This window comes from Scophthalmus maximus, chromosome 4 (genome assembly GCF_022379125.1).
Source record: "Scophthalmus maximus strain ysfricsl-2021 chromosome 4, ASM2237912v1, whole genome shotgun sequence".
Taxonomy (NCBI): domain Eukaryota; kingdom Metazoa; phylum Chordata; class Actinopteri; order Pleuronectiformes; family Scophthalmidae; genus Scophthalmus; species Scophthalmus maximus.
In genome coordinates this window covers 4612018-4624846 of record NC_061518.1, presented here as the reverse complement: position 1 = coordinate 4624846, position 12829 = coordinate 4612018, and the positions used below count along the sequence as shown (strand labels likewise).

The 12829-nt window shown below is 41.9% G+C and overlaps 1 protein-coding gene across 5 annotated transcripts in view; it reads left to right on the top strand.

The window, feature by feature from the left end:
• The window catches only part of tspan4a (tetraspanin 4a), a 119379-nt gene that overhangs the window by 74564 nt on the left and 31986 nt on the right, over positions 1–12829 (top strand). For all 5 annotated transcript variants that reach the window (XM_035628995.2, XM_035628996.2, XM_035628998.2 and 2 more), the window contains one exon: positions 3266–3457. In XM_035628995.2, coding sequence (XP_035484888.1) covers positions 3266–3457 — 192 coding nt within the window. The remainder of the gene's footprint in view (positions 1–3265; positions 3458–12829) is intronic.

Here is a 12829-nt window from a genome sequence, read left to right as displayed (position 1 = left end):
TAGAAGACAGCCACACAAAATGGCTTAAAGAAATAAAATTAAAATTAAAATGGTGGTCATTTTAAGTTATACTGCAACAGCTGATGCATTTTGTAGGAAGTGTAATCACTGGCTGTCTGTGCGCAGAGAATATGCGTTCCATATTATTATCTGACATTTAAGCATTCATTTTCTTCTTCGCTCTTCTGAGTTATGGAGCACAAGGTGTGGTGTTTAAATATTAGCTCTTTGAATTAATCATAGACCATCCCCCTGACATTTGATAATGATTGAAATATCAGTGCGATGAAGGGTTTGAAGGTGTGATGTGATGAATTAGCGGTACGGGGGTTTCGTGCCAAGTGCCGTTCTACATCCATGGGTGGTAAACTGTCAGAGCGGAAATGGGGATCACGCCCTGTCTGCCCAGTTCCACAATAATTGAGATTAACAGACAAACGGAAAAAGGCAAACGTGCAGCTTTATTAATCGGGGGAAAACAATGTGTATGTATGTTTCTATCTTTAGGCCTTCGCAGTGTTTTAGCTGTGAACCTCGCAGTTTTATGCATCTGGCTCCACATGCCAATTATCATGCAGGCATGTGGTTCTATCCATAATATTCCTGCCATGTGGGAAAAAAAAGCGCAATATACCTAATAACACCTTTGTTAAATGCAAGGAGAAGCATTCCACTTTCAAAGCAAATTAAATGATGGCAAAGTTCAATAAACAACTGGTTGCTATTGCTTTTTTATCGCTGTGCAGTTAATGAAAATGTTTGCGTGTTTGATCGTATCTCATAGTTTAACGCGGACGGCATGTCTGTAGATTATCCACATTGTTGTTTCTTCCTGTCAGATTGAGTTCATGAATCTTTGAGCTCAACCGCGTTCGCCGCCGCCTATTCTCGGCCTTTCCCCTTTCGGCCTTCCCCCCCTCGCACCGCGGCCACTCTTCATTGAGAGAAACGCACTCTGGGGCGTAATAAGGGTCCGTTGTGAGCAGCAGTGGCCCAAAGAGCGTTCCATCTCTGCAAGCTGCTGAAATCTCCCGGCTGCATTGAGTGAACGGAGCCCCACATGAGTGTGTTTTTTTATCTTTATTTTTGCCTTGCCCTACTTCTAGCTCATTAAATAAGATCTTGTGTTAAAGCTGGAAATAGAAAAGTGTGTGTGTGTGTGTGTGTGTGAACGTGTGTGTGCAATAATTGAGCGCGACTGTCCGTATGATGGATATTTCCTATAGACGGAGCTGAAAGTACACAGCATCATAAACATGTAACAGTTTTTTCTGACCACCCATTTTTTTCGCCTCCAAATGCGAATACGTTGTTCACGAGGACAAAAATGCAAAGGAGGAGGAAAAACCCAGGCCCAGCCGCTGGTCGTGGGCTCCGCAGAGAGCAGCTTTCCTCCCGCAGCAGCTTAATTCTTCAAACGCTGGCTGGCCCCCACTGACTGTGATTGGTCGACCATATTAAAACACTTAACCTCTTGAGTGGAGGTGATAATTTGTCCAATTTTAAAAATTCAGTCCGTTTTAATGGGAAATTCATACTTTCTTCCTTTGAAGTGTGCATAGAATCTCAGAGCGTGATGGCCGAGAGAGTTTTCATTATTAAAACTAGACGCCGTATTGCAATGGGATCACACTCGTAGCCGTGATGCCCGTCCACGTGCTACATCACAACAAGAAGAGCACTAGCTTGGTATGAATTCAAAAGCGTGAGTATCGTCAATGCATATCCTTGAGTCTGGATCTGTAAGAGGTTCCTGTTCCCACCGTCCCCTCAAGCGCTTCCTCATGGGGGGCTTCTCTCTATAATATTTTACGGTCTCCACTCACGATCGTCATGTGTTATGTCAAATAAACATGAACATAAAGGTGCAAAAAATAAATGTGCTACTTCTGGATCCATGTACCACTGATGATGCAGGATGACAGGGAACCAAAACTGTCCAATGACAGAGTTAATCATAATAAACCAGTGTGATGATGAAATTGATTTACAAAACTTTTTTTTTTTTTTGCTTTGACCAGGACTATGTGAACCAAACTACAGGTGTGAAATTCACCTTAAAAGGAAGAATTTGACATTTGTCTTGCAGGGAATAAGATTGATACCACTCACGTTACTGCACATTAAATATGAAGGTAGTCAGTATAGCTTTGAGAAAAGACTGGGGATAGGTATAGGGCTAGCATGGCTGTCTGAAAAGGTAATGACATCCACCCTGCCGGCAAAGAAATAGTCCCATAACCTGCCACAGTACTGCAAACAGAGACTGTACATAAAATGGACGCATAGTCCCCGGGCCTGGAAAGTGAAGCTAATGCGTTAGTGTCTAAAACCTTGAATGACCAGCAGAGGGCGACTCTTCTCCATAGAAGTCGATGGGAAAAAGTCTATTTCGATTCCTAACGTCTAGAGCTGCAACAGTAAATCAATTAGTAAATTAATCGCCAGCCATTTTGATAATTGATTCATCTGTTCAAGTTTTATGACAAAAAATGTCCAAAATTCTCTGATTGCAGCTTCTCCAATGTGGATATTTTCTGGTTTATTTGCTCCCCTGTGAAAATAAAGTAAATATCTTTGGTGTGTGGACAAAACAAAACAACATGTTTTTGGGGGAAACACGATTGAGATTTTTCACCATTTTATGGACCAAACAACTAATCGATTAATTGAGAAAATAATCAGTATTTGCAGCAAAAATCTTCCAGAGGAGTTCATGGTCTCAGTCTCTAGTTTCAAGTCTTCTTCAATACAGAACGATGTTCTAAATTGTGGTCTCATTAAGAGTAAAGTAGACGACATAACAGTCTGATTGACAGCTGGTGGTCACAGGTGTAGTTGGACGTGAAGTGGACGAGCTCTCCGCCGACGCTCCTCCAAATATGGTTACCTCTGGTTTCAAAAAACCAAGAGGGCGCTGGCCAAAATGCTTAACTCACCGTTTCATAGTGGCAGTTCACAGTGGGTTGCCCCTTGACCGAAAATTGTCATTTGATTATGTTTTTGTTTTTCGAACAAACAAGGTATGACATGTTACTGCTGAACAAAGCCAGGTTAACTGTTTCCATTGGGCCTATTTATGCTAAATCAAGCTAACTACCTATGAGCATACTTCCCTCCAAAAAAAAAACCAAAGCCAAGAAAAAAGCCTGCAGACATCTCTGTGCACCACCACGTTCGACTGCGCTTCTGTTTACGATGAGTTTGACCGTGTCATTTTGGCGAAACCGACAGCTCCTTACGCCTCTTTGTGTTTCCCCCGCAGCTGGGAGGATGCGGCATACTGGGGGTGGGGGTCTGGCTCTCGGTGACCCAGGGGAACTTTGCCACCCTGTCATCATCCCTTCCCTCCCTGTCAGCGGCCAACCTGCTCATTGCAGTCGGGACTATCATCATGGTGATCGGCTGTCTGGGCTGCGTGGGCGCTGTCAAGGAGAGCCGTCCTCTGCTGCTCGCGGTAAGTTATTTGTCAGGACGGTAGAGTGTGTGTGTGTGTGTGTGTGTGTGTGTGTGTGTGTGTGTGTGTGTGTGTGTGTGTGTGTGTGCGTGCGTGTGTCTCGTTTACTTTAAACACGAGGCTGCGTTGCATGTTTGTCGTTGGCATGTACGACAATACGCTTCACGATATATTCAATTACAATACATAAAAATGCTCATACGATCTGAAATTGATACGACGCGCTGGGGATTCGGTTTGTATCCTTTGCATGAAAAAGCGTTTACATTACCGTCCGTCTGCTGTCCGGCTGAGCATCACTGACAAAAAATAATATCGGGGAGAAAAATAAATCATTTTACTCCAGAGGTTATGTGATAAAAGCACAAAGTTGGTCGCTGTGGCTTTATAATCAAAGGAAAGCTTGAACAATTGGTTACAATATGAAGAATAAGGGAAACAGGGGCAGTCTTGTTTGAATGACTGAAGAACAACGCAGGGGAACTTTTCTTTCGTAGCCGATGCTAAAGTCAGCTCCACAGACTGACGGGACAATTCGCTTCACAGGCGTTGACCTCTTGAAGGTCACGACTGTCGAATATTCGAGCTCAGAGCGATGACAAGATCCGTTTTTTTGTTGTTTTTTTTTTTAAATTTACCGGGACACTGACTACAGACTGCTCGTCCGCCAGCTGTCAGCTTTACACTCGACAACCGCAGAGCACAGCTGCCGACCGCCAGCCCGATATATGAGCTGATGTGATCAGATGTATCACTAAGTCGTTTATCTGGAGTTAGACCCACCGCTGCAGAAAAAAAACTCCCTGTCCTTTTGCTATGTAACGGTTGTTTGAGAGAAACCACTTCTGACCAGGAGTTGATGAATGTCAAACCCACAGAGTTTAATACTGTTGAACTAAATTGTGTGTGTTTTCTATGGCCGTCACGTTTTACAGGCCAACTGGTACAGTATAGGCAACCCTGTACAATTGGCTCTTCTTCTTCGGAGTTGGTTACGGGTTAAAACACGTGCGTCTGAAGTACTTCAGACAATTTGCATACTTATTAGGCCAAGGTGTACGCGTACCATCCAAGCCAGTTTAGGGCCATGAAGGGATTTTTATTCATTTTTTTCACCATGAAAACAGATTTATAAATATGTCAATATGAGGAACAGAGATGCATTACAGGGACTTAATCAATGACAGGAGAGGAACTTTAAGTTATGCACACCTTGTGACATTGCCCTAATCCATTTTTGAAAATTTAAGAAGGCTCAAAGAGAAAATGGATAAAACGAGGCCGTGAAATTAGGATATGAATACAATGGCTATAAAACAATTATTCAAAATTTCTATTAAATGATTGTATTTCTAATGGCTCCCCTGGCCGACAGGGGGTCTAAGTCAAGGCTTGTGGTAAGGGGGACTGAAACCCCACCAGGGCGTCAACCACTGTGGTCAGTTGTGTTGACGTAGCAGTGCAACTATTGCTTTATTGAAACAAGTCCAGATGCTGTACAGTCCATCACGACTGTGATTTGCAGAAAAAAACACACTCTTCTTTCCATCCATTCTCCTCCATTGAGTAAAAATAAAAATGCTTTTGATTTGTATGGTTGTAATTTGAAAAGCCATATTAGCAGGATGATTTTGGACTATTCAGCATTCAAATATATCAAAAAAAATCTAAAATCTACAGATGTGATGTGGCTGCCAACTGCATCAAAGCACAGATAAAAAAAACAAAAACAAGAGGAAACGGTGCCCCAAACCTTATACCTTTTGGTCAATAAAATAGTGAATTGCCACCAATATAAATGAAACTAATGTGGACAGCAGTCAGAGTTAGAGTTAAAAAAAAAAATTTGAAAGAACAATGTCCAAACAAAAAAAAAAAAATCAACCAACGTGTATTTTCAAGATCTGTGTGCCGTGTTGAATTCTGATTATGGTTATGAGTTTACAGCAGGCTAGCACTGACCTACATTTGCCAAAAAGGAATATATAGCCACTAATATGCGAGTCAGGGCACAGGAAGTGTTTGACATCAAATATCAAACAATCTCATGCTCTAATTTATACAGACATTTGAGCAGCATGAGCTCAAAATTTCAAACCGAGGGGGCCCGATATAAAGTGTGAACTCCAGATCCTCACAAGAGTTTCATCCACTCATTCTGCGGATGCTTTCATCCGAAGCAATATATGCAGCGGAGGGACGACTGACAAAATATCTTTTGATAAAACAAACAAGCTCGTGTAATCAATCACCAACAATGCACGGAATTTATCAGGGAGGAAAAGTTCTGTGTGGGGCCCAAAAAACTAAAAAGAAGGATTTAGTCATAACAAAAAAAAAAAAAGACCACAGCCGGAGTCAGCAATTATGAGCTCAGTGGGAAACAGTCTTAGTGTCGATCATTAGCGTGATCCATGACATTTTCCCCGCCGTGACCACACCCGTTCCTGCGCCGTGTCAATATAATGAGACATGGGCGAATTATACGTCTGCGTTCATGAGTGACAGAGCGGCCCATTCTTCACGCCGATTAGAGAAGGCTCCTCTCCCTTCAAATTATCCGGGGCTAATTAGCATGTTGATCGCTGACGAGGGACACGGAGAGTTGCAACATCACTGCGAGATATTTGAGGAATTACTGTTGTGCTCTGCGCGGGCAAGATTATGATGGCTCTCCGCGAGCCTTGTAATTTGAAGCGTCACACATCAGAGTCACTGTTTTTTTTTTGTTGTTGCTGTTGTTTTTTTTCAATTTTCAAAATATGCTTTTTTGCAATTCTGTAATGTGGACGACTTCAAAGACATTCCCAGCTCATTATGTGAACGCAAAAAAAATTGGTGCAAACAGTTTATTTTGAACAGACAGCCAGCCTTGTGTAAGCTCTGAGCTTGGTGTTTGGCAGCCGTATTGAAACAGGAATGTGGGTTGCAATACGAAGCCTTTAAAAAATAAAAAGGCCCTGAAACTCAACTCTCTCAATTAATGGGATTTGCGAAAAGGATGTATTTCATTCGTCCACATAGTTCTGAAATGAAAAGGAGCTACATAGACAATATCAGAGGACTGTTTGGGCTCCATGGCTCGGGTTAATCCTGTATGAAACTCTCCTGCTGAAAAGATCAGCAAGACAAATGAGCAGCTGCGTTACAAAACATGTTAACATGATAAAAAGGTTAAAGGTACAGGGGCCTGCTCACATGAGGAGAAGAGGTACATGTGATTCCTAAGGTGCTGTTTGCTCAGTAATATTCAATCACTGAGCATTAAATCTGGTTGTCGCAGCTGCTTACAAGGGAAAGCCAAAACGTTATAGTTTGTATGGCACAAAAAGAAGCCCAAGTCCAAAGGTTTTGTGGTTTTGCTTCTTTGCACATTCTCACATCATGCAGGCATCTGAATTTAATAAGGACGATATCCCATTAATATTCATACTCTGCTTAAAAAAACAAAACCCGCACTGGATTTGAAGTTTTTTTCAGTAAAATTCTAACTGATTAAAGCTACAGGGTATAATATTTAGAAGAACTTATTCACATAAATTGAATATATTGTCCGTTAGTATGTGTTCATATAAGTATAGTCACCTGCAACAAAGAACCAATGTTTTTTCATCAACTTTGAATGAGTTAAATATAGTTCCATGAGTTGGACCCGACCTCCATGCGATTGTCCATGTTTGCTACGTCGTGTCGAATACGTTTGTTGCACAAAACAGTTCCAGAATAAAGTGTCCCCTGTCGGTTGCTCAGTCGGTTGCGGTTTGCAACTTTACCACCAGATGCCGCCAGAAAATTACAAAAATGACACACCGGGGCTTAAAAGTCTGCACCAAATGTCCCGCTACGACGAGTCTAAATACCAGAAAACTGACTGACCACACAGCTTCAGTTTGGGCCCCTCACACACAGCTGCCAGTGGAGTAAGCGAACCTGATGAGCACTAAAAACAAATGTTGTACATTGAACAAGATTTATTCCTTTGCAGCGGCAGAAAATGCAACACACAGGCCTAACAGTATTTGTGCTGTATGAGCTCAACAAAAATATTTCGGGCTTTTGTGAACGTTGTTCTATTTGGAAACCGTGACAAATAGCACAGCTACGACTACTGTATGCACTGTACAAATCTCCCAAAGACAGAGACGCACAAACGCACCGCCGAGTCGCAGTCGAGCCCCGACCCCGGCTACAACACGGCGACCTGTTCAGCGACTCCCTTAAGGGCCATAAAAAAAAAAGTGGCTGTCATGGCTCCACCAGACTCCAGCAGACACAGACAGCCCACAGTAGCTTTTCGTGGCTGGATAGCTGTAACTAACAGTGTTACGTCAGCGTCCATGCTTCACAGAGTGGTGGTCAGTCAGTCTGCATCTCCCCTCACCCAACAGTGCGTAGCCACAAAGCCCCATCACGGACTTGGGGGTCATAAATGTAACACTGACTCAGAGCAATACCTACTGATTTAAGTGTTTGAACTGATTTAAAATAAAAATTGTCTTCTTTTGTTATTGTAATGAACCTCCGGTCAGACTCAACCAGATTTTGGAACAAAATCCAATACCCTGTCCTTCAGAGTTGGAAATAAGAGCCCTTTGGGGACACTGCATGCCTCCAAAAATGTAATTTTCATCAGGGTAATGGGTAATTACAGTCAGGTTTCACACCAGTGGGTATGGATGATCAATACTAGTGCAAGTCAAAGGCCACAGAGGAGGTGTGGTGTGGATCTATGACCTAATCTGCCCACAAATGAGTCAGAATGGTGAGATCACTGTGGCGGAAATGGAAGAGGATTGTTTACACCGAGCGGCTTTACATGGGTCTGAGATATAGAGCCTGTAGAATGATTAGACCTGCCACATGAAAAGACCAAGGCTATCACCTCAACGGCTTCCCTCCGTATACGCTCGAGGCAGCCGGATCCCCAAAAAGTTATTGATTCTGAATGTCGTGTCTCCGACAGTAATGGTTCAGCAATCTTTGCTGCTCTGTCAACACGCACAAAAAAAAAAAAAAAAAAAGCCACTCCAGGTTTCACACAGCGTAGAAATCACAGCATGGGTGAACACAAAATAATCAATCCCTGCATGGGCCTAGACTTTGATTACAGTTCTCAACCTGAAGCCCTGTGAAAACATCAATCTCTGATAAACTGTGGATATCAACGCCGCTGGACAAACAAGCCATGGCATAAAAAAACACAGTCTTATATCCAAATATTACTGGCAAGTCTAAGTGCAGCTTGCAACCATTAGGAAAATGTATGTAATTAAAAAGTCCGCTGAATAAATATTGCAAAATAAATTCCAACTCTCCAGTGATTAATTGCAGTGCCGTTTCCTGTGCTATGAACTGCTTTGCTGGACTGAAACAAGCTGCAGATAACAACATTATTCAGGTAAAAGCTTAATTCCAGGGAGCCTCTATTCTGGTCCGCCAGAGTCGGTGTCCTGCAGGTTTTTGTGCGTCCCTGAAGGCATCAGTCATAGATACAGAACTGCTGTGGCTCATTAACTCTCTCGGAAACAGAAACGTTGACGGAACAAAAACCTGCAGGGGGTTGACCCACTGCGATTCGTACACACAAGTCTTAAAGGACCAGTTACTTGAGTTTTATATTTGTTGCTGTAGACTGACATTGTTATGTGCACCATTACACGTGTCAGTACTATCTTAATCTCACAGGCTTGTACAGGGTGAGCAGCAGCGCGAGAGAATAAATGCTCAGTTTGAAATGCCCAGAGTTACCTGGTGAAGAGAATAATAATGAGGTCTCTGGGTCATAAAATGAATGGGGTTTTATTTTGCTATTACTCTTGCTAGTGATACATGATTCATGAAAGGAGTCTTCCCTCCTATACAAGTTTATATTGTACAGGAAAGTCTACATTTAACTTAGAGCAGATTTAAATTACTATGGCTTTGGAATTACAAACTGAAAACAATGTGACAGTGTTAAAAGACAGATAAAGCCAACAACTTGCTGGTGAACCAAGTATCGAGTATTTAGCAGTGTAAAGGTGTGACTGGAGACAGACTGGACCCAAATGCTAAAACTACCAAAAGTTCAGAGTTCAGAAAACTAAATTCCTTTAAACATTTCGGCAGAAGCAGTCGAGTCGAGAGTCAAAGGGAAATCCAAAAGAACACAGGCAGAGTTCTGAGACACGAAGAGGCGGATAAACAGGCAAACAATTCAGGTAAAAAAACAGGTAAATAAAGCAATAACTGATGGGCAAACCAAGGTCATACACAGGAGGACTTACTCAGAAAAATGCTAGTTCCTGTAGCCGTCGACAAACGATGAACTGACACAGAAGACAGAGAACGCAGGGTCTTTAAATACAAGGAGAGAGAAACACCTGGGAACAAAAGGAGGGAAACACAAAGACTACAAAATGGCTGACAGGAAGTGCCCCAAACAAACGTGGGAAGAGCAATTCAAAACAATTGGGACACAGGAAACTAAAAAGATACAAAATAAAACCCTGATGTCAGAGACCGTTGCAAGCACCCCTTAGAGTTGGTGGAGACCAAAACAGAGCCAAACGTGGAAAGACTTACATTCACTACGATTTACAGCATGTTTGGCTTCTGACCTCTTACATAAAAGTAAACTTTGAAGTTATTTGTCGTGTTTCATATTTCTATGAGTTATCAACAGATCCAACAAAGATTACTTTCCTTTTTCATTTTTTAAAAAGGGTTTCAGTTCAATGATCAAAGGAAAAAAGAGATTCAATTATGCAATATGTACAAAACAGGGCATTGGGGGCAGAGATTAAAGCTTAAAGGAATTATTGTAATTTTTTTGTCACAGGGCTTTGACAAGTGTTTCCTTCTTTCTTGTCCCATTAATTAATGCACAACCCCCCACATTCATCTTGTGACCCTGCGGAGAGGCCCGACCCACGGGTTGGGTATCACAGGATTACCTGTACATGAAGTATTCAAAAGAATCTCAACCTGTTACAAAGCCAGTTATGCAAAGATTATTCCAATGATGTCATGTCATGTCAGTGGAGTCCAAACGTCATGAAAGTGCTTTTGCTGATAAATAACAGTGCAAATATTAAAGTGAGTTTTGAATGTGGGAAATTTATTCGTAATTGAGTGTTTTCATATTGTGCTATCACCATTTTTCCATAATTTACCCAAGTACACTTCCACCTCTGACAGTGTAGTCGTACATTTGAACATCAACAGTCTCTGGACATGAGAATGTTGTTTGACAACAGTTTAGTGAGCTGTACGCCCTTTTGCTCCACAAAACAATGTTTATAGCCCTATTTTGTTTCCTCGTATTCCGATCTCCTATAAATCTTTCCTGTAGTTATGCCGCTGGAAGCCACTGCTGCGAACGGAATAATGTTGAGTATTTCACTGTGAATAATGACAATTCAGGGAAAAACATATTGAGGCTGCTTTGGTCCTTTTGTAATGGGATCTGAGTCTTTGTTTATAATAACTCATCACGGTGACACTCCAAGCACACAACAAAACAACCCATACTTCAATTTTAGATTTGAGTTTGAGATACTGTAACTACAGTGTCCGTGCTCACAAAACTCACTTTGCACACAGGCTGCCGTGACTATATGAGAAGAGCAGACGCAAATTGAATTCAACTGTTCTCCTGTGAGTGTCACAAGTTTGTTATGCAACAGCCTTTTAAAAGTGATTTGGCAAACTATTTTCACAATTGAAACTTTTTTTCAACCATAGAATAACACGTTTTTTTTTAAACTAGCTGTTTAGATATTTCTATGATCATAAACCTGTCTGGGAAGTAAGAACCCTTTTTTATTCTTTTAAATGAAAAAGCAACAGCTTCAGAACAATTCCTCTGCACTTAACCGTTATTGCTTTAATGATTACAAGCCTTTCCAACATGGTTCACAAATGGACCTTTTTATCATTCACAAATAACGTCAGACTTGCAACCCATTTGATAATGCTAATTCGTTCAGTGCAGCAGTTTGAAATTCCTTGAGCTAATTCAAATGCTTTCTTGCGGTGTATTAAACAAACTAAACGGCGTCTTCTGCCATCAAATGGTCCTATTCAGTCTGGCACTCTGCCGGTTTTCTAACAAAGAGGAATTAAATTTCTTATTAAAAGCAGATTAATGGGGAAATTTTCCAGAGAGCCACGGGGGACGGGTCAGTTTGTTTTCTACACGCTGGGAAGGATCAGTCTCTCAGTCATCAGCGGTGTCCCTTTCCTGTCTGGTTTGATTTCATGGTCTCAAAGAAACACAAGCTTGTTCGTTTTTTCCCCTCTGTAGTTTTTTTTTTTAATCTTTGTTTCATTGTTTCATCTCAAAAGATTTTGAGGTTAAAGCTTAAATATTTCCGACCACCAAGTGATCCGTCGTGCGAGACTGATTGAAAAAACGCCGACAAATTAGAGCTCCAGAATACATTTGATGGCAACTTCAAATCAAATGACCTTTTTCCTGAACTTCTCCGGAGGGGGCAACATGTGGGAATGTAAATTTCCTCAAATGTTGCTCTGTACATTTTTTAAGAACGAGTGGGCACTTTGCCCAGGCGCCACCTCGCGCACGATTGTCCTGAACGTGTTCCTGCTGTTGTGGACGCATCTAATAATAATAATAATAATAATAATGTATTGAATTCATAAAGCGTTTTCGGTTACCCAAATCTGGCTCAGACAATGTCCTTCTGCGTTCTTTCTATATGAACGGCAAACTTCGGAAGCTTGTTCTCAGTGAAAACTTTCTGAGGAACCCACTGTACTACCACCTGTCAGGCACCGAACCAAAAACATTGTTAGCAACCGGCTGGTGGAGAAATGCGAAGATCTTGCAGCTGCCGACCAGCCATAACAAAAGGGAGAGGGAATATTGGATATTTCATTGGCCAAGTGTCTGTAAGCATGGCTCCAAGCGGAGGCTTCTGTTGGAATCCTGGTCTCCAAACTCTTGTCGGCGGCCGACTTTCTTTCTGCTTCAGCGAAGCAAAATAGCTCTTGAGTTGTTTTGTTGACGGCACTCGCATGCGGGCGGAAAAAAGCACCTGAGGTGTCAGCCCAGTTGAGAATGGGAACATCCTCTTTCTCTGCCAGAGGTCTTGCGAAACCACGGTGGCCCAGAAGATGGCCACAAAATGTGTAGACTTACAGGATATAGCAACTTTTAAATTCGGATTATTTTGCCGTCAATTTGACCAACTGATACGTTATCTGTTCCAATCAACAGCCCCTGTAGACTGCAAATGGAAGTTGGCTCATTGATACAAACAAAAGCAGAGAAAATTCCGATTGAGAAATGGGGGTTTGACCATCAGGCTACTCTGCCGGATGTGGTAACAATTGGCATTTGTTTGCCATCACATTTCCATAAGAACT